The sequence below is a fragment of the Ranitomeya imitator genome, chromosome 5 (assembly GCF_032444005.1).
Source record: "Ranitomeya imitator isolate aRanImi1 chromosome 5, aRanImi1.pri, whole genome shotgun sequence".
NCBI lineage: Eukaryota > Metazoa > Chordata > Amphibia > Anura > Dendrobatidae > Ranitomeya > Ranitomeya imitator.
In genome coordinates, this window is record NC_091286.1 from 2,654,258 (window position 1) to 2,675,716 (window position 21,459).

General features: G+C 45.9%; 1 protein-coding gene across 1 annotated transcript in view; it reads left to right on the top strand.

Moving 5' to 3' along the window:
* GNMT (glycine N-methyltransferase) overlaps positions 1–19,740 on the top strand; it is a 68,010-nt gene extending 48,270 nt beyond the window's left edge. Inside the window, exon 6 of the mRNA XM_069768196.1 lies at positions 19,241–19,740. Coding sequence (XP_069624297.1) covers positions 19,241–19,412 — 172 coding nt within the window. The 3' untranslated portion in view covers positions 19,413–19,740. The remainder of the gene's footprint in view (positions 1–19,240) is intronic.
* Positions 19,741–21,459: the final 1,719 nt, after the last annotated feature.

The window sequence follows — 21,459 nt, forward strand, 5'->3', positions numbered from 1 at the left end:
AGGGTTAGGTTTGAGGTTAGGGTTGAGATTAGGATTAGGGGTGTGTTTGGTTTAGGGTTTTTATTAGGGCTATGGTTAGGGTTGTGATTAGGATTATGGATTGGGTTGGGATTAGGGTTAGGGGTGTGTTGGGGTAAGGGTTGGAGTTAGAATTGGGGGGTTTCCACTGTTTAGGTACATCAGGGGGCCTCCAAATGCGACAGCCAATTTTGCGCTCAAAAAGTCAAATGGTTCTCCCTTCTGAGCTCTGCCGTGCGCCCAAACAGCGGTTTACCCCCACATATGGGGCCTCGGCCTACTTAGGAATAATTGGACAACAACTTTTGGGGTCCAGTTTCTCCTGTTACTCTTGCAAAAAAAAAATTGGGGGCTAAAAAAATAATTTTTGTGGAAAAAATTATTTTTTATTTTCACGGCTCTGCATCAAACTTCTGTGAAACACTTGGGTGTTCAAAATGCTCACCACATATCTAGATAAGTTCCTTGGGGGGTCTAGTTTCAAAATGGGGTCACTTGTGGGGGGTTTCTACTGTTCAGGTACATCAGGGGTTCTGAAAATGCAGTGTCGGGGTCGTCACGACAATACCCTTCATCCACCAGTCATTCCAAATCAGATTAGGAGCATGTTGGTACCGGATAAGAATGAGTCAGACACAATGCTGGTTCAAACTCATAGCATGCTCGTGTGTCCACACGTAGTGGGAACGTCACAGCAACTGAACTTTATTTCCTAAAACACAATATTACATGATCCATTGGGGGAAGGTGTGCAGAGGGCGGGGATAGGCGGGGGTTAAGCAATGTATCTAGTATTCAGTCCCTCTGGTTGGCCTGACGTCATCTGATGAATCTTTCTTTGTCCACATCTTGTTAAGTTTCGAATTCCAGAAAAATGTTACTTGTCCTTCTGGAATGTGCAACTTGTTCCTTCAGCCTGAAAGTGGGGCAAAGGTGAATACTGGCAGCCATCTTAAATACAGTTAAATTTGCATTTGGCAAGCAAAGGGAAAAACTTATTGTTTCACAGCATAAGAGTATATAAAAGTACAAAAGTGTATAAAGATAAATATATTTTTACCTTGACAATCCCCCCTAAACACTAAGTTTTTCCCTAAAAAGAAAGATCCTTCGAGACTGTCCATGTGATGGGGAAAGGGGAGGTGGATTTCTTCATCCAGACACCTCAGAAGCTCTCCCCTTGTGAGAGGCCTCCAGGCAGCTGAACCCTTCACTAGCTTCACATGGAGTTCTCCCGCTGTCCCTAAACTAAATCTCTTAGCATCATCTGAGAGTAAAGGGGTTTTGTCTATCTTCTTGAGGGGGACATACTTGGGGATCTCCCCTGGATCAGTGCCATCGTACTCTAGTGGGTCTACTTCTTGGTTGAGGAAGGTGCCAGTCGGAGTTGCCTCAGTGATAACCTTTTTATACAGGGGAATAACACAACAGAGGATTATCGATCCAACTACAAGAAAAGCAATCAGTATTAGACAAGCTTGTTGAAGGAATCCTTTGAGCCCACCCAACCAACCGGAAAAGAAAGATGTGTCTACTCCAGCATTAGATTTTAATTCTGCTGCTAACCCATTTATCTTTTTAAGGGCTATCATGGTCTTTCCATTTACCCCAGAGTTCTGAGGGATATAGGTACAACACTCCTCTCCCACCATCCCACAGACTCCTCCTTTCTCAGCCAAGATCATATCAAGGGCTAGTCGGTTTTGGAGGGTCATTCTAGTGTTAGGGCCTAACTCCTCAACTATACCTTGGAAAGCATCACAGGTGAAATTGACAAACCTTTGTTCACTGTAATATATGTAATTGATCCAATCAACATTTTTATTAATCTGCACTTGTGGATTAAAGAAACAAAGCCAGCATAGATCTGGTTCTGGGCTTTAAATTGGTCAGGCACCCCCCTTGGCACTCCAATGCCATCGACATATACCAATGGATCTTCTTCATAACTCATATGGAGCTGATCAAGACTTCTCCTCATTCTGGTATATTCATCAGGTGTCTCTGGATCCCAAGGTAGAATCTTGAACTGCACAGCTGGTTTAACAAGGGTACATTGACCTGTCCAGGCATTAGGCAACCTAGGACGGAGCTTACCATCTCCACATAACCAATAAATGTCGTACATGTACTGTGTATGTTTAGTTAGGAAATCAGTATCCAGGGAACTGTTCTCTTTGCAGAACCCTGTCTCGAAGACCCCTACTGGTGTACCTGTAGTGTCATGGGAATTATAGCAGGTATAATTATCAGCTAATACGGTTATCCCCCCTGGGACCTTTAGTTTGGGTGCTTCATGAATTAGTGGGACATAATCTGAGCAATCAGTGGGCTTTAGACCCTTCAACAGATTCATAACACAGGCAGTGGTATTGTTATCAGGAAAAAACAATGCATATGTGTATAGATGTGTATTCGCTGCAGCACAAGCAATACATCCTACAGAGATATTCTGGACTCTTACATTGTATCTTACCCATTCTAACCATAAATTTGTCCTTGGGGCTGTTTGTGTTTCTATGGAGAAGACTTCTTGCCAACTGAGACCTGGAATGGGGATTACTTCGTTAACTATATTTTGCAAACGTTCACCTGGGCCTGTTTTAGCTGTACTGGTAACGGAGGCCTTGGTTGGTCTGAAGCTAATATCCTGGAGCTGTATATGGCCTAAATTCCCATAGTATCCGATACTATTAAACACATTATGAAAATATCTTCCCAGTACAATTGTTATCTCTGGTAACACATGTATAATACTGGATAATTCCCTCTACCACCCGCTGAGTCTCGGGGCACTTGACTACATCGCAGAAATCAAATCTCCAGATATTTACCAGGGCCGTTAGGTTTACCCAGGGAATAGTGGCACCGGAATTCTTATTTACAATAGGGGCCGGAAAGGTAGGGTCGAGGATGGCCCCCGGCCTCAGGACCAAAAACAACAGCAACATTTTCCTTCGATCACCACTGTGACTAAGCGCTGGTTCGGTCTCTTTTGCAGTGTGAAGCGTAGATCCAGGTGCTCTTTCCTTCAAGTTTTACTGACATAGCTTTTCATGACCATAAAACCACCAGGCTTCAAATTGTGACCAATATTGGTTTCTGCTGAATCTGGAAGGAAAGAAAAAAACTAAAACATAGGTGTTAGCAACATTTTTACTAAGCTGAATAACATATTGAACAGCACGGTCAGTTTCTTCTGACAACTAATGAGACTGGAAATTTGCAACTGAGAACCTAGCACCAAACAATATCTCATATGGGGACAGGCCATGTTTTGCCTTAGGGGTAGTACGAATGTGTAAGAGCCCTGGCCATGGAGCCGTAGTCTCCTGCATCATTTTTGGTCAATTGTCCCTTCAGTGTACCGTTCAGCCTCTTAACTTTCCCACTGGATTGTGGAGAGTATGGAGGGCAACAGTGGATCCAAGCATTGTCAGAACCTCCTGATACACATGAGAAGGAAAGGCCGGGTCTTGGTTACTTTCAGCAACTTCTGGAACACCATATCTGCATATAACTTCCATCACCAGTTTCGTTGCTGTGGTCTTTGCAGTCACGTTGGTAACAGGGAATACTTCTGGCCAACTGGAGAACATGTCGACAACCACCAGACAATATTCATACCTTCCAGACTTAGGCAACGTGATGAGGTCCTGTCGTCCACCTGGAGCTTTTGGAAAGGATAGTCGGGCTTAGCAAGATGCTTCGGGGGTACACGTTGAAGTTGACCGGGTTTGCAGGTCTGACAGATACCTCGATGTGTGGGCCCATGCGCCCACGTGACAATAGCAGGGTACATCCGCTTAGAGAGACACACAAGTTGGCCCTTTTTCCAGCGACCATTGTCCATACGTGCTCCATCAGCTTTCCACTGCTTCACTTCTTTCTTTGGAGACATTCTCTGCATCGTCATTAAGCGGTCTCGCGGGGTCCGACAGAAAACCTCAGTCTGGCATAGATCATCAGGTTCCTGTAGAGTCAGTGTTTCTTGTAACTGTTTACGCTGAGAGCGTGTGGTCACCATAGCTGGTATGGGCGGTTCAACTGGTAGGAAAGCAGCAGCTTTTTGCTTGCATATCTGCAGAGGCGTTACCACCAGTCTGTGGACTGTTTCATAGTACCGTGCTCCTTAACTTTGATAATGGCCACCTGAGTAGGTAATTCGATTGAGTCCATAAGGGTTTAACAGCTTCAGCATTCTTCACTGGGTCCCGGCGGTAGTAACAAATCCTCGATTGGTCCATAGAGCTCCGAAATCATGAGCAATACCAAATGCATACTGTGAGTCCGTGTATATTAGCCCGCCTGTCTTTGGCCAGAGTACATGTAGTAGACAGAGCCTGACGTTCTGCTTCTTGTGCTGACAGGGTGGGAGGGAGTGAGTGCAGCTCCGTGCACTACAGTGTCTTCCGTAGTAACAGCGTATCCAGTGTGGAGTCTGCCAAAATCATCACCATATCTTGAACAGTCTTTCAGGGCCTGGTAGAGAAATTGCATTATGCGGGATGCGTCCGGTATCCACTGACAACAATAAGTACATAGTCCAAGGAAACGCTGGAGCTCAGTCTCATCTTTTGTAGCTGACGGCTATTTTTCTTTCTTCTGTGAGGTGTCTGGCACCCTGAAGGAGACAGTGACCCAAAAATATCACTTGACCAAGGCAGAACCGAAGTTTCAAGGCCGAAACCCGACAGTTCAGATCTGCCAGATACTTGCGAAAACTAACAGTGGCAACAATGGCTTCCTGCTCTGTCTGTGCACACAACAAAAAACAAAAAAAAAAAAAAAAATTACCCACATACTGAAGCAACATGACATAAGGATAATCTAACTGCCAGGGTTAGAGACACTATCCCCCCTATTTTTTTTTTTTTTTTATAACACATCTCATTATACTCATCTGCATAGGGGTTATATAACGTAAGGACCATCTGACCATCATCTTGGCTCACCAACTCTCTAGGTCTGCTCAGGTGCACTTATACGTCCATCATATTGTCTTTGTCTGTATAATGGGAAAGGTTTGTTCTCAGGGTCAGCCAATTATTTTAGCGTAGCTAGCTAGTCAGAGGGCTTCCAGGGATAATACTCCTGTATCTGTCTTACACTACCTGATGTGGTTGGTTCTCTGGTAGTGGGGGTGACTAGATGACCGGTTGGGGGTGACATGACATGCTGGTCTACAGCTCCTTCCCAAAAGGATAACTGTCAGCCTACTCCCAAAGTTAATGTCCCCACTACCCACTATCCTGTGTCAGCTTCTTATATCACTACATCACTACATGTGATCTTATCTGGACAGGAATCAGTGTAATTCACTTAGGTCGAGTTGCAGCACAGTTTATACAAGTATTTCTCCAGTCTGGGTTTGTCTGACCGCGATATTTACAAATCCATCTGTCCTGTCTTGGTCTGAGAATTAACATGGCGAGAGAGATTTCCAGACACAGGGTTAAAATGAATATTGGAGCGTAAGACTGGATTTGTGTAAGGGAGGGGGAGCTGGAGCTGAAGTCTTCTGCTTCTTGGACCACTGATAAGGAAGCGAGCTGCGAGTTGTGTCCTTGAAGCTGCGAGGGGAGGGGGACTAGAGAGCGAGTGAGGATCGCTGCAGCTGCTGATACAGACTGGGTTAAGTTCTTCTGGAAACTTTGGCCCCCCTTTCTCTGGCCGGCAGCACAAAGAGGAGAAGTAAAAAAAAACAATTCGCGCAGGGGTTCACCCCTCCCATTGGGTGTCTCGGAAAACCACACAGAGTGACGAAATACAGCAGTTCTCAGACTCAATTAATTTCTACAAAACCTTCACACAATTCCTATGCCAGAACACCTCAGAAAAACTAATAATTGAGGTATTTTATAGCCAAACACGGGCTCTGCATCCTCTCATCCTCCCTCTCCATCAACCTATTTGCTCGTTCTTTCAACCTCGCGCAACTCGCAGATGAGCTTGCACTTGTTCTAACAGTCCTTCATCTTTCAACATTCTTGACTGCCTTCTTGCCCTCCCGTGACTCTACTATTGTCTTGACTTCCACAGCATCCTCATCTAACTTGTTGGGCACGGACTTCTTCTGCCATAAGAGACGCAACATGACTCACAGAATACTACGCCCTTCTGCAGTAGGCCGCTGACAGCAGTAACAACACTGGTTTCCCAACAAAAAAACACGGAGCCTCGCGTTCGACGTGCTGTCCCTAACCCCATGAACACCAGTGATTAACAGTCTACCCTGTCACGATATTCTAAACGTTGGGAGGCGGTCTCCTAGTGAGAGCCCTCCACAGAAAAACAGGTGGTCCCCTCTCGGGACGTCTTAATTACCTATCTGGACAATATCACAGAGGCTGCGTCTCCTATCCCTTTCTCAGCCGCCCCCAATCCACAAACTTCCTCAATCTTTCACTCTATCACTACTAGGCAACAGTCATGGGTAGGGTGGTTGAATGGAGTACAATGACCGGTGGAGGAGGCGTGGTGTACACGAGGACGCGCAGAGTGCGACGTCTCTCAGTTGCTGGTTCGAAGCGTGGCACGAGATCGCGCTCGGTCTCACCACTCGACCGGTCACACCCCAGACCCAAGGAGACCACAGACTAACCAATAACGGCTGAAACACTAGCAAGTGTGACACATACATAGTATGTGATCTCCACTTACCGTGTTTGGAGGGTGATCAGTCCTCGAGGTCAGCCACTACGGGTGTCGTCCACGGACGTCCAGGTATGGGTCCAGGGGGTCTCGGATCGCGGGCCACGCCCCACGTTGGTTGCGCCAAATTGTCGGGGTCGTCACGACAATACCCTTCATCCACCAGTCATTCCAAATCAGATTAGGAGCATGTTGGTACCGGATAAGAATGAGTCAGACACAATGCTGGTTCAAACTCATTGCACGCTCGTGTGTAACGTCACAGCAACAACTGAACTTTATTTCCTAAAACACAATATTACATGATCCATTGGGGGAAGGTGTGCAGAGGGCGGGGATAGGCGGGGGTTAAGCAATGTATCTAGTATTCAGTCCCTCTGGTTGGCCTGACGTCATCTGATGAATCTTTCTTTGTCCACATCTTGTTAAGTTTCGAATTCCAGAAAAATGTTACTTGTCCTTCTGGAATGTGCAACTTGTTCCTTCAGCCTGAAAGTGGGGCAAAAGTGAATACTGGCAGCCATCTTAAATACAGTTAAATTTGCATTTGGCAAGCAAAGGGAAAAACTTATTGTTTCACAGCATAAGAGTATATAAAAGTACAAAAGTGTATAAAGATAAATATATTTTTACCTTGACAGCAGCATGACGCCTGCAGACCATCCCATCAAAGTCTGCATTCCAAAATGTCACTACTTCCCTTCCGAGCCCCGATGTGTGCCCAAACAGTGGTCCCCCAACATATGGGGTATCAGCGTACTCAGGAGAAATTGGACCCCAAAAGTTGTTGTCCAATTTGTCCTGTTACCCTTGGGAAAATAAAAAATTGGGGGCTAAAAACATTATTTTTGTGGTGTTGTGTATACATGGGGAATTAAAAGACTATCCTACCGCACTACTGGTGATCAACACGCCAGTGGGGAGGCGGTGCTATGAGGTAGGGGTTGTGATTAATTTATATTATGAATTGATACTTGGAAGAGACTTTCCTTTATTTTCTGTACTTTGGTCAATAGTTGTCCCACCCAGTGAACAACTGTCGACACCGGTGGCAGCCAGGTTACATTCTTTGAGCAGGGGGTTGGACCAGATGGCCCAGGAGGTCGCTTCCAACTCTATCATTCTATGATTCTTTGATTCTCCAGGAGTGGGGCATGATCCTGGTGGCCCAGAGGACATGCTGGTGGTAGGGGTATCCTCTCCTTTGGTGGAGGGGGAAATTTCTCCCCTAGAATAGTCTGGAGATGTGGAAGACTTGCCGCCGGGACCTAAACTGTCAGACTTAAATGTATCGGGTGACAATTGTGGTACAGCACAATTCCGAGACCCTACTTTGGCTCAAGCCAGGGGAAATGTACTGTTTATTAATGAGAACCCCAACAGCCTGGGGCAGCCACAGTGTTGTCACGCTTTGAGCTGAACCGAGACCTGTTGTATCAAGTCGAGAAAATAAGTGGGGAAATGGTAGAGCAATTACTGGTACCTCAGGCATATTGTAGGCTGGTAATGGACCTAGCACATGCGCATATACTCTGTGGGCATTTGGGCCAAAAGAAAACCCTAGACCGAATTTTGACGCAGTTTTACTGGCTAGGTGTCCATGAAGAAGTTAAACGGTATTGCAATTCCTGTCCAGTGTGCCAGGTAACCAGTCCCCAGCCACACTTTCGGATATAGAGGTAACTTTTGAAAAAGTGGCCATGGTTCTGGTCAGTCCTGTCAATAAGTCAGCAAGGGGACACCAACAGATCCTGGTAGTTCTAGATTATGCCACCCTATATCTTGAGGCCGTTCCACGGTATTTTTCAACTTTTGACCTCACCAAAGGATACCAGTAGGTGCCCATAACAGAGTCGGCTAAGGAAAAAATGGCCTTTGTGATGCCTGAAGGGCTGTTCCAGTATAAAGTATTACCCTTTGGTTTGCATGGTGCTCCGGTGACATTCCAGCAGTTAATGGATATTCTCCGTTCCCATAGCCATTATGCCTCAGCCTATCTGGATGATATTGTTGTGTACAGTGCAGACTGGGAAAGTCACATACCAAAGGTACAGGCGGTGATAGATTCTCTCCGACAAGCAGGGCTAACTGCCAGCCCAAAAAAAGTTCCATACGGTTGGAAGAAGCTCGGTACTTGGGTTATGTCATTGGGAGAGGAGTCCTCAAACACAAAGTAAACAAAGTGGAGGCAATTCAGAACTGGCCCCATGCTGAGTGACATTTGAATAAAATGACGGTGATCCCAGTCACTGGGGAGTTGTTTTCACCCTCTGCTTGTCTGTAGCTTTGTTGTCCCCAATGTCTGCCCCTTGACCTTGTTGTAATGGACTGCCGTCTTAGAAATGTTAAGGATGGAGGCAACATGATGCTCACGGTGTCCTGCTAGTAAAGCCAGAATTGAGCCTTTCTTTTCCTCACTCAAGACTTTTCTTTAACTCCTTTGGCATGGTTAAAAGTAATTTTTTCATTCCTATTACTTTTGGGATATTACTAGCACTTGTTTTGCCATCCAGCTTGTCCTATTGCAGGAGGATTGTGAACACAAAAGCAGGGTTTTTTTATACTTTCCTTCGTTAAATAAGATTTGGTTCAGGTGATCACCTAATCAGAAGCACATTACTTCTGGTTGGAATTGAACTGACACTGGAATGAAATGGCTGTCAGAGATGTAGAGATGCTGATTTTTATACAACTGTGCAGTGGTCTCTTAATTTTTGCCAGAGCTGTATGCAAACTGGTCCATGATTCCAAGTATGCGGTAAAAAGGTCTGGCACCATAGTAAGAGAAACCTGTCCATATCATGATGCTTCACCACCATGCTTCACGGTCTTCAGCGCATACTGTGGCTTGAATGCAGAGTTTGGGGGTCATCTGATGAACGGTCTGTGGCCCTTGGACGAAAAAAGAACAAATTTAAGTTACAGTTCACAAAATGTTTCTCCATTTCTCTTTAGGCCAGTTGATGTGCTCTTTGGCATCTGTATCCGCTTAGGAGCCGATCATTGGTAACTTGAGACTGATCATTCTGGAGCCGATCATTTTCTGAGCTTTTACCATTCTGGCCATTCTTCCATCCATTATAATGGTCGTCTTCAGTTTTCTTCCTCGTCTCTCTGGTCTGGCTTTCCATTATCAAGCATTGGAGATCATTTTAGCTGAGCGGACGATCATTGTCTGCACTTCTTTATACGTTTTACCGTCTCCAATGAACTTATTAATCACAGTCCGCTGTTCTGAACAATGCCTCGAACAACCCATATTTCTCAGACTTTCCAGGAGAAATGCATGAGCAACATGTCCTGGCTTCACCCTTAATTAAGGGCTACCTGATTCACCCATTTGTCTTCACAGAATGATTGACCTTACTAATTGGACTCCACACTACTATTATTGTGATCACCGCCTTACAATTATTTATTCTAATACACACACTCAGAAACCTGCAGATCATGAATGCGGAGTCTGGGGGTATTCTAAGAATCTACTGCACCAACTGGTAAATTGTGTGACATTCGGTGATATAAATTGTAGCAAAACAGGGATTAATCGGGTTAGTCATATTGTACTGCTATTATTTTGCACTCTACTGTACATGCGCATACAGTTAGGTACAGAGATATTTGGACGGTGACACGAGTTTTGGCATTTTAGCAGAACATATCCCCCATACAGTCCTATCACCAATCTGAGTGTAAAGTGCCAACTCTCAGCTTTAATCTGAGGGATTCACAACCTAATTGGAGGAAGGGTTTAGGAATTATAGTTCTGTAATATGAAGCTGCCTCTTATTAAAGGGACAAAAAGCAAGTGGCCAATTATCTCAAAAGCTCATTGATGGGTGGCATTCGCATTTGGAAGCTGTTCCTGTGAACCCACAACATGCAGACAAAGAAGCTCTCAATGGTAGAGAAAAAGACCATCTTTAGGCTGAAAAAGAGAAGTAATTATTCAGAGAGAGATCGGAAATGTTAGTTGAGGCCAGATCACCAGTTTGTACATTCTGTAAAAAAAAAAAAAAAGTGCACTGGTGAGCTGGGAACTCAGAAGACCTGGATGTTCCCAGAAGACACCAGTGACGGATGATCGTAGAATCCTTCCCATGGTGAAGAAAAACCTCTTCACACCAACCCCCTAAATGAAGAGCACTCCATAGAGTCGGTGTTTTAGTACCTAAGTCCACCATAAACAGGCTTCATGAGATCAAATACAAATAGAGGGGTCACCAAAAGGTGCAAGCCACTAATCAGCTGAAAAATAGAAAGTCCAGATTACACTTTACCAAAAGACCTCTGAAGAAGCTGCGCAGTTCTGGAAAAACAAAACTGAGCTGAACCTGTACTAGAATGATGGGAAGAACGTCTGGAGAAGGCTTGGAGCGGCTCCTGATACTCCACACATCCTCTGTAACACATGGTTGAGGTGGTGTGATGGGGTAGGCATGCATGGCTGCCAATGCTCCGAGTCCCTACTGGTCATTGATGATGTGACTGAAGACAGAAGAAGCTGGATGCATCCCACTGTACAGCTCAATACTTTCTGCTCAGATTCACCCAAATGCAGCAAGGTTGATTGGACGACGCTTCACAGGACAGACTAACAATGACCTAAAACATCCTGTGAAAGCAAAGAAGTGGAATATTCTGCAATGGCAGAGTCCTCACCAGATCTCAGCCCATCGAGCCGCATTGCACAGGTTGAAGACAAAGCTGAAGGCAGAAAGAGCCACAAACAAGTGAGAACTGAAGTCACTGCAGTAAAGGCAGCAAAGCATCATACTGGAGGACACCAGCGATGGTAACTTCCATGGCCTCCAGACTTCAGGCCATCATTGCTTCAATGGATTCACTACAAAGGCGTAAACATGGACATTGTATTTCTGGGAAAGTGGATTTGTCCAATTACTTTTGTGCCCCTGAAATGAGGAGGCTTTGTAGAAAAATGGCTGTAATCCAGTAGTGGCAGACCACGTAACCACAATGGAGCCTGTGGGTTGGGAGGACCCTGTGCCAGCGCCGCCCCTCCATTGCATGGTACTTTACCATTCTATGATTCTATAAAATAGTTTAGAGTTGGAAGGGACCTCCAGAGTCTCATGTCCAACCACCTGCTCAATGCAGGAGTCACTAAATCTCAGACACACCATGTGTAAGAAGAGAGCATGGCACTCACCGTCCCACAAACATCGTCCTTTATTTTGGATACATATACAGTTAAGTCCATATATATTTGGACAGACAACATTTTTCTAATTTTGGTTATAGATATTACCACAATTAATTTTACACAAAACAATTCAGATGCAGTTGAAGTTCAGACTTTCAGCTTTCATTTGAGGGTATCCACATTAAAATTGGATGAAGGGTTTGGGAGTTTCAGCTCCTTAACATGTGCCACCCTGTTTTTAAAGGGACCAAACGTAATTGGACAATTGACTCCAAGGCTATTTCATGGACAGGTGTGGGAAATCCCTTCGTTATGTCATTCTCAATTAAGCAGATAAAAGTCCTGGAGGTGATTTGAGGTGTGGTGCTGCCTTTGGAAGGTTTTGCTGTGAAGAAAACATGCGGTAAAGGAGCTCTCCATGCAGGTGAAACAAGCCATCCTTAAGCTGCGAAAACAGAGAAAACTCATCCGAGAAATTGCTACAATATTAGGAATGGCAACATCTACAGTTTGGTCCATCCTGAGACAGAAAGAAAGCACTGGTGAACTCATCAATGCAAAAAGACCTGGGCGCCCACGGAAGACAACAGTGGTGGATGATCGCAGAATAATCTCCATGGTGAAGAGAAACCCCTTCACAACAGCCGACCAAGTGACCAACACTCTCCAGGAGGTCGGCGCATCAATATCCAAATCTACCATAAAGAGAAGACTGCATGAAAGTAAATACAGAGGGTTCACTGCACGGTGCAGCCACTCATAAGCATCAAGAAGAAAAAGGCTAAAAAACATCTAAAAAAGCCGCACAGTTCTGGAAGAACATTCTATAGACAGATGAAACCAACATCAACCTCTACCAGAATGATGGAAAGAGAAAAGTATGGGGAAGGCGTGGTACAGCTCATGGTCCAAAGCATACCACATCATCTGTAACACCCGGCGGAGGCAGTGTGATGGCGCAGGCATGCATAAACCCGGCGGAGGCAGTGTGATGGCGCGGGCATGCATGGCTGCCGGTGGCACTGGTCACTAGTGTTTATGGATGATGGGACACAGGACAGAAGAATGAATTCGGAGGTCTTCAGAGCCGCCATACTGTGTGCTCAGATCCAGCCACATGCAGCAAAGCTGATTGGTCTTCGTTTCATACTACAGATGGACAATGACCCAAAACATAAAGCCAAAGCAACCCAGGAGTTTATTAAAGGGGCAGCACGGTGGCTCAGTGGTTAGCACTGTATGGTGGCGCAGTGGTTAGCACTGCTGCCTTGCAGCGCTGGAGTCCTGGGTTCAAACCCCACCAAGGACAACATCTGCAAAGAGTTTGTATTTTCTCTCCGTGTTTGCGTGGGTTTCCTCCGGGTACTCCGGTTTCCTCCCACACTCCAAAGACACATACAGATAGGGAATTTAGATTGTGAGCTCCTTCAGGGACAGCAATGATAATGTGTGCAAAACTGTAAAGCGCTGCGGAATATGTTAGCGCTATATAAAAATAAAGATTATTATTCCTGAATGGCCAAGTCAGTCACCTGATCTCAACCCAACTGAGCAGCATTTCACTTGTTAAAGACTAAACTTCAGACAGAAAGGCCAACAAACAAACAGCAACTGAAAACCACCACAGTGAAGGCCGAGCATCAAAAAGGAGGAAACACAGCGTCTGGTGATGTCCATGAGTTCAAGACTTCAGGCAGTTATTGCCAACAAAGGGTTTTCAACCAAGTACTAGAAATGAACATTTTATTTACAATTATTGAATCTGTCCAATTATTTTTGGTCCCTTTATAAACAGGGTGGCACATGTTAAGGAGCTGAAACTCCTAAACCCTTCATCCAATTTTAATGTGGATACCCTCAAATGAAAGCTGAAAGTCTGAACTTCAACTGCATCTGAATTGTTTTGTTTAAAATTCATTGTGGTAATGTCTATAACCAAAATTAGAAAAATGTTGTCTCTGTCCAAATATATATGGACTTAACTGTAAAACACAGCCAGGGAGGCTTTCACGTGGAAATGCACCGGACGATGTCCGATTCGCGCTGGCTTGTGCTTCTACGGGACCTGGACAATGTTTGTGGGACGGTGACTGCCATGCTCTCTTCTTACACATGGTGAATTTGGACATATGCTTGTTTCTCGGCTGATCAGCACCCATGTCCTTGAAGTTGGGCAGCGGTGCCGTTCATCTTCCCCCTTTTTTACACATATCAAATCTTCTCAGACAGATGTCTGTCCAGCCTCTATTTGAAGACTTCCATTGAAGGAGAACTCACCACCTCTCGTGGCCACCTGGTCCTGGCTGCCGATACAGTTGAAAACAATGATGGGAGAGGGAGTGTTCACTGATGCACCCAACTCTGACATCTCAGTTCAGATGGCACGATAACATCACTAGAGCGCCCTGTGTGCTGAGACAGGAGCAGCGAAGGAACGGGGAGTTGTATTTGTTTATTTTATTAGGTGTGGTGCCCATATTAATGTATGGAAGATGCATGCTGAAAAACACAGCTCCATTAAGTAACGAATTAAATATTTCTGTGCTTAAACATAAAACCATTAAGGATATGTTTACATGTTGCATTTTTGCTATGATACTGGGAATAGGGGCAATACTATGATATAGGGGCAGTATTATGATACGGGGGATAGGAGTGGTACTAGGATACAGGGGGGATAGGAGCGGCACTAGGATACAGGGTGGATAGGAGCGGTACTGGGATCCAGGGGGGATAGGAGCGGTACTAGGATTCCTTGGGGGATGGGAGCGGTACTAGGATACAGGGGGGATGGGAGCGGTACTAGGATACAGGGGGGATAGGAGCGGCACTAGGATACAGGGGGGATGGGAGCGGCACTAGGATTCCTTGGGGGATGGGAGCGGTACTAGGATACAGGGGGGATAGGAGCGGTACTAGGATACAGGGGGGATAGGAGCGGTACTAGGATATGATACAGGGGGATTCTGCTCTTGGGTTCCCTCCAGTGGTTGTAGCTGGGAATGCAGTAGTCTCTGAGTCACAGTCCTGGCCATGTGTATCTGCAAATTGCTGTTCTGACTGGGATATTTAAGTGTGCAGGATTCATTAGCCCTTGCCAGTTGTCAATGTTTCTCTGGAAGTGTTGGATCTCAGCCTGGCCTCTCCTGCTTATCTGCCAGTTCAGCAAAGATAAGTGTTTGTTTCTTTTCCTGTGGCACACATGCAGTGTGCTTATTTTAGGGTACTATTCGTTTGTTTTTTCTTTTGTCCAGATTAGACTGTGTTTGTGTTTTCTCGGTCTGATTGGTTTCACTGGAGTTGCAGATATACGCTCCTACATCTTTAGTTAGATGTAGGAGGTTTTTTGTATATTCCGCTGTGGTTTTTTGAAGGGTTTTAATACTGACCGCACAGAACTCTGTCCTATCCTGTCCTATCTAGCTAGAGTGGCCTCCTGTGCTAAATCCTGTTTTTTCTGCCTATGTATGTTTTTTCCTCTCCGACTCACCGCCAATATTTGTCGGGGCTGTCTATCCTTTGGGGATTTTCTCTGAGGCAAGACAGTATTCCGATTTCCATCTTTAGGGATATTTAGACCTCCGGCTGTGACGAGGTGTCTAGGTGTGTTAGGTACACTCCACGGATACTTCTAGTTGCGGTGTTCAGTTTAGGTTTGCGGTCAGTATAGTGGCCACTTTCTCCAGTGAAAGTTCTCATGCAGCTCCAAGGTCACCAGATCATAACAGTACAACTGGCCTATAATGAGTTAAATGCATCTCAGAAGAAGGGAAGAAAGGTCTTGAGCTATTTTTTTTTTCTGCAGTCTACTTTGTCTACTCCTCCCTCTTAATCCCTGGGTGACTGAAGAGCCTTGTGCTAGCATGAATGTTCAGGAATTAGCTTCTCGTGTAGACCAGCTTGCTGCTAGAGTACAGGGTATTTCTGATTACATTGTTCAGACTCCTATTTTAGAACCGAAGATTCCTACTCCTGATTTGTTTTTTGGTGACAGGTCCAAATTTTTGAGTTTTAAAAACAACTGTAAACTGTTTTTTTGCTTTGAGACCTCGATCCTCTGGTGATTCCATTCAACGGGTTAAAATCATCATCTCCCTGCTGCGTGGTGATCCACAGAATTGGGCATTTTCCCTGGAATCTGGGGATCCTGCTTTGCTTAATGTAGACTCCTTCTTTCAGGCGTTAGGATTACTGTATGATGAACCTAATTCGGTGGATCAAGCTGAGAAGACCTTGTTGGCCCTGTCTCAGGGGCAAGAGGCGGCTGAATTGTATTGTCAGAAATCCAGAAAATGGTCTGTGTTGACTAAATGGAATAATGATGCCTTGGCAGCAATTTTCAGAAAGGGTTTTTCTGAATCCGTTAAAGATGTTATGGTGGGGTTTCCCACACCCTCCAATCTGAGTGATTCTATGTCTCTGGCCATTCAGATTGACCGGCCCTTGCGGGAGCGCAGAACAGTGCTCGCTATGGCGTTATCCTCAGAGCAAATTCCTGAGCCTATGCAGTGTGATAGGATTCTGTCTAAAACAGAACGACAAGGTTTCAGACGTCTCAATAGGTTGTGTTATTATTGTGGCGATGCTTCTCATGTAATTTCTGTCTGCCCTAAGCGGACAAAGAGGATCGCCAGTTCAATTACCATCAGTACTGTACAACCTACATTTCTGTTATCTGTGTCCTTGATCTGCTCATTGTCATCATTTTCTGTCTTGGGTTCCCTCCAGTGGTTGTAGCTGGGAATGCAGTAGTCTCTGAGTCACAGTCCTGGCCAGGTGTATCTGCTAATTGCTGTTCTGACTGGGATATTTAAGTGTGCAGGATTCATTAGCCCTTGCCAGTTGTCAATGTTTCTCTGGAAGTGTTGGATCTCAGCCTGGCCTCTCCTGCTTATCTGCCAGTTCAGCAAAGATAAGTGTTTGTTTCTTTTCCTGTGGCACACATGCAGTGTGCTTATTTTCAGTACTATTCTTTGTTTTTTCTTTTGTCCAGATTAGACTGTGTTTGTGTTTTCTCAGTCTGATTGGTTTCACTGGAGTTGCAGATATACGCTCCTACATCTTTAGTTAGATGTAGGAGGTTTTTTGTATATTCCGCTGTGTTTTTTTGAAGGGTTTTAATACTGACCGCACAGAACTCGGTCCTATCCTGTCCTATCTAGTTAGAGTGGCCTCCTGTGCTAAATCCTGTTTTTTCTGCCTGTGTATGTTTTTTCCTCTCCGACTCACCGCCAATATTTGTGGGGGGCTGTCTATCCTTTGGGGATTTTCTCTGAGGCAAGACAGTATTCCGATTTCCATCTTTAGGGATATTTAGTCCTCCAGCTGTGACGAGGTGTCTAGGTGTGTTAGGTACACTCTACGGCTACTTCTAGTTGCGGTGTTCAGTTTATGTTTGCGGTCAGTATAGTGGCCACTTTCTCCAGTGAAAGTTCTCATGCAGCTCCAAGGTCACCGGATCATAACAGGGATGGGAGCGAGGAGCGGCACTAGGATACAGGGGTGATAGGAGCGATACTAGGATACAGGGGGATAGGAGCGGCACTACGATACAGGGGGATAGGAGCGGCACTAGGATACAGGGGGATAGGAGCGGCACTAGGATACAGGGGGATAGGAGCGGTACTAGGACATGGGGAGATGGGAGCTGTACTAGGATATTGGGGGGACAGGAGCGGTACTAGGATATGGGGGATAGGAGCGGCGCTAGGTGTTATGATCTGGTGGCCTAGGAGCAGCATGAGATGGACTCTGGAGAAAGTGGTCCCTGTACTGACCGCAAACCCTGAACCTAGCAGCGCAACTAGAAGTAGCCGTGGGGGGTACCTAACACTCCCTAGACCCCTCGGCACAGCCTAAGATCTAACTACCCCTAAAGACAGAAACAGGAAACCTATCTTGCCTCAGAGAAAATCCCCAAAGGATAGACAGCCCCCCCACAAATATTGACTGTGAGAGGAGAGGGAAATAACATACGCAGATATTAAATCAGATTTTAGCATAGGAGGCCATACTAGCTAAAAAGAAAGAATAGAACAGAGTACTATGCGGTCAGTACAAAAACGCTAGAAAATATCCACAGCAGAAAATACGGATCACTACATCTGACTAAAGACATGGGGGGTATATCTGCATCTCCAGAGAAATATCTAGGCTGCAAAAAATCCTTCACAGACTAAGCTGGACAAAACAAAAACATGAAAATGCAGAACTATAAAGTCCACGGCAGGTGGACAGCAAAAACCAAGCAGGACTTATCTTTGTAGAAAAGCACAGCAAACTGGAGAGACCAGCAGGGAAGTGAATCCTTCCAGAACAATGGACAACTGGCACTGACTAAAGGATCCTGCAAAGCTATATACCCCAGTCAGTTTTGCAATTAGTAGATACACCTGTCCACTCCTGCAGTCCAGGCACAACTGCATTACCCTGTACAACCACCGGAGGGAACCCAAAAGCTGAATTCACAACAGCTAGGATACATAGATGATAGGAGCGGTGCTGCAATACAGGGAGATAGGAGTGATACTACGATAGGAGCAGCACAGATAGACAGGATAAGGGGGTGATGCAGCAGACATACAGGGGATGGGCGAGCAGAGCAGATATTTTTAATGCAGCATAATATAGAGGAATGTGTGACTCTTATATTAGCAGAATGGATGGAGTGGGCTCAGTGAGGGAGATTTGTGCTCTACTGCTGAGGAGAACAAGAAGACCCAGCATGGCATCTCTAAGCCTGAACCAGCAGTGAATTATCAGTGTGCTGACCAATGAAGGTGGAGTTGGCGGGGCAAGGACCGCCCATGAGGAAGCTGCATGACCAGGAAGTGCAGCATGTAAACACATAGATTTGTATTTGACCCAGCTGTGTCTATTTTCATAGAATCCTAGAATGGTAGAGTTGGAAGGGTCCTCCGGGGTCCTCGTGTCTAACCCCATGTTCAATGCAGGAGTTACTAATCCATCCCAGAGAGGTGTCTGTCCAGCCTCTGGGAAGACTTCCATGGAAGGAGAACTCACCACATCTTGTGGCCGCCTGTTCCACGCAATGATCTCCCTCACTGTCAAAAAGTTTTTTCTAATATCTAATCTGTGTCTCCTCCCATTCAGTTTCTTCCATTGTTTCTCGTGTTTCCAGGTGTAAATGAGAATAATGATGATCCCTCTACACTGTGACAGACCCTCAGATTTTTCTGATGTTTGGGTTGCTTGTATGCAGACATAGTTTGTGTCCACACCCTGCTGGCAGTGTACGAGCATCTGCAATCACTGGGCGTGCAGTGATGGGGTGAAGGTTGAGCTGGGTTACCAAGGCACACAATCTGTCAGATTCCTTCACCTGCGGCGGCCACCACAATAAGGCGTCTGTTCACTAACGACTTCCCTCTTTTTTCTCCACAGCAAGTTCCGCCTGTCCTACTACCCCCATCGTCTGGAGTCTTTCACCGCTCTGCTGCATGAGGCCTTTGGAGGTCACTGTGAACACATGGTGTACGGCGATTTTATGCCATATACTGCTGGCCAAGACACAGAGCCCTGTTACTTCATCCACGTCACCAAGAAAGCCACATGAGCAGAAGACACCCAAAGGGGGGAGGAGCCTCATCTATGCTGGATGCCCGAGAGGGGGAGGGGCTCCAAGTACACTTGGAGCCTCAGAGGGGGTGGGGCTTCACCTACACTGGACGCACCAGAGGGGGGTGCTTTACCTATACTGGATGCCCCAGAGGGGGAGGGGTCTCACACTTGAGGCCCCACAGGGGGAGGGGTTTTACCAACATTAAAAGCTCCAGAGAGGAGGGGCTTCACCTACACTGAACGCCATCATTTTGTGGTTTACTGCTGCTTGTGCTGTAATTGGAGATGCTTCTGTATGAATAAATCAGCTGCTATCATCTTCATTCTGTGCAGTGGTCTCCTGCAGTCGACGATGTATGCCAATGGCTGCCATGGGTCATCTCACAGCACATCTATGAACATCACATTATTTATAACATGCAGGAGAAGGAAATGTCTACACCTGAAGAGACGTATTAGCAATTGTCCTACAGGCTGTACTACATAATGCACAAATACGCTGGAAACCGCTGGACCGGAATATTTAGCGTGACTGGACTTTTTTTTTTATATTTAACCATATTTTTACATGGTGATGGGGACACAGTATCTATCAACACTGATAGTGCATCATTAATGTCACGCAGCACCGACTGTGCTGTGACCTGCTGGGGGCTGACACTGACTGTACAGAGTGCTTTTGGGAGCTGACACTGTGCTGTGCGCTGCTGGGGGCTGACAGTGACTATGCTGTGTGCTGCTGGGGTGTCACAAACCAAGACGGTTAAGAACAGTGCATGACAACATACACCAAACAACGGGATGGACTGGGGAGAAGGCCCACACCGTAGGGAACAAGAGATGGGGCACCTCCTGAACTCCAACCTGCGCCTGTCTCTAAACTCCCCTAATGCCCTAAGCGGGTCCTTCCCCCTTCCATATCGTATCTAAACCCGGTTTGTCTCCTCACTATTCCCTGGCTAGTGCACTGGCCGGCAAGGATGCTAGCCTCACTACTGCAGATGGTCAACAACACAGGGAGAGGGATAACAACAAGACAGACAGAAAAGGGGAATTTAACAACTGTCTATCACTGACAGATGATCCGTCATGTGACTTTTTAAAGGATGGTGGAAGTGGTCACTACTCACATCAGCTGACTAGCAACAAAGCAGCTGCTATCAAGGAAACTGACATGTAACCCTTGCTGGCCTGAAAGGAAAAAAGCTACATTTAAATTATAGCGAAGCCAGTGCTAACATGAACCCTTGCTATATACAGAGGGAACCATCACCCTCCTCCTGAGAGGACTCCGAGACTAAGGGTTTACTTGTGGCGAGGGAGGAGTCTTGTCCCTACTCCCTGATAGCACCTTAGCTGCCCCCAGTGGAGAAGGGGTAGGTTTGAGAAGGACGGCAGAGAGTGTAGGTCCCAGGCAGCAGTCCTTACAAGACTGGTCCCAACTCACCACTTCCCCGGACCGCCAATCAATGACTGGATTGTGTCTCTTCAGCCAAGGAAGGCCTAAGAAGATGGGGGTTGGCATACCCTCCAAGATGTAGCACGACAGGGACTCCTCATGAAGTCTCTATACGCAGGTTAATATTATCTATGACTTGGGTCACACTCCCCTAGCTGAGAGTCAATCGCCCGAACAGTAATGGGTCTCACCAGCGTCCTACCGATCAGACCATGGGTCTGAACAATGTGAGAATCTACTAGATTGACTCCAGCTCCACTATCCACAAGCAGCAGTATAGTTTCAGTTACCCCGCCATGCACTTCAGCTGAAATGGTACACAGACATAAAGGTGGAGGAAATGTACACACCCTTGTCGTCTCCCTCCACACGACCAGGAGAATGTGGCTTTTGTGACGGAGTACATACTTTGGAGTGAGCTGGGCAGACATTGACGTAATGATCAGTCAGACCACAGTAGAAACACGTCCCCACTAGTGATGAGTGAGTGTACTCGTGTTACAGAACCCCCAGCACCAAGAATATGTTATGCAGTATATATTATGTATAATAGGTTCCATGTGAAATGCATCAGTCCACAGGC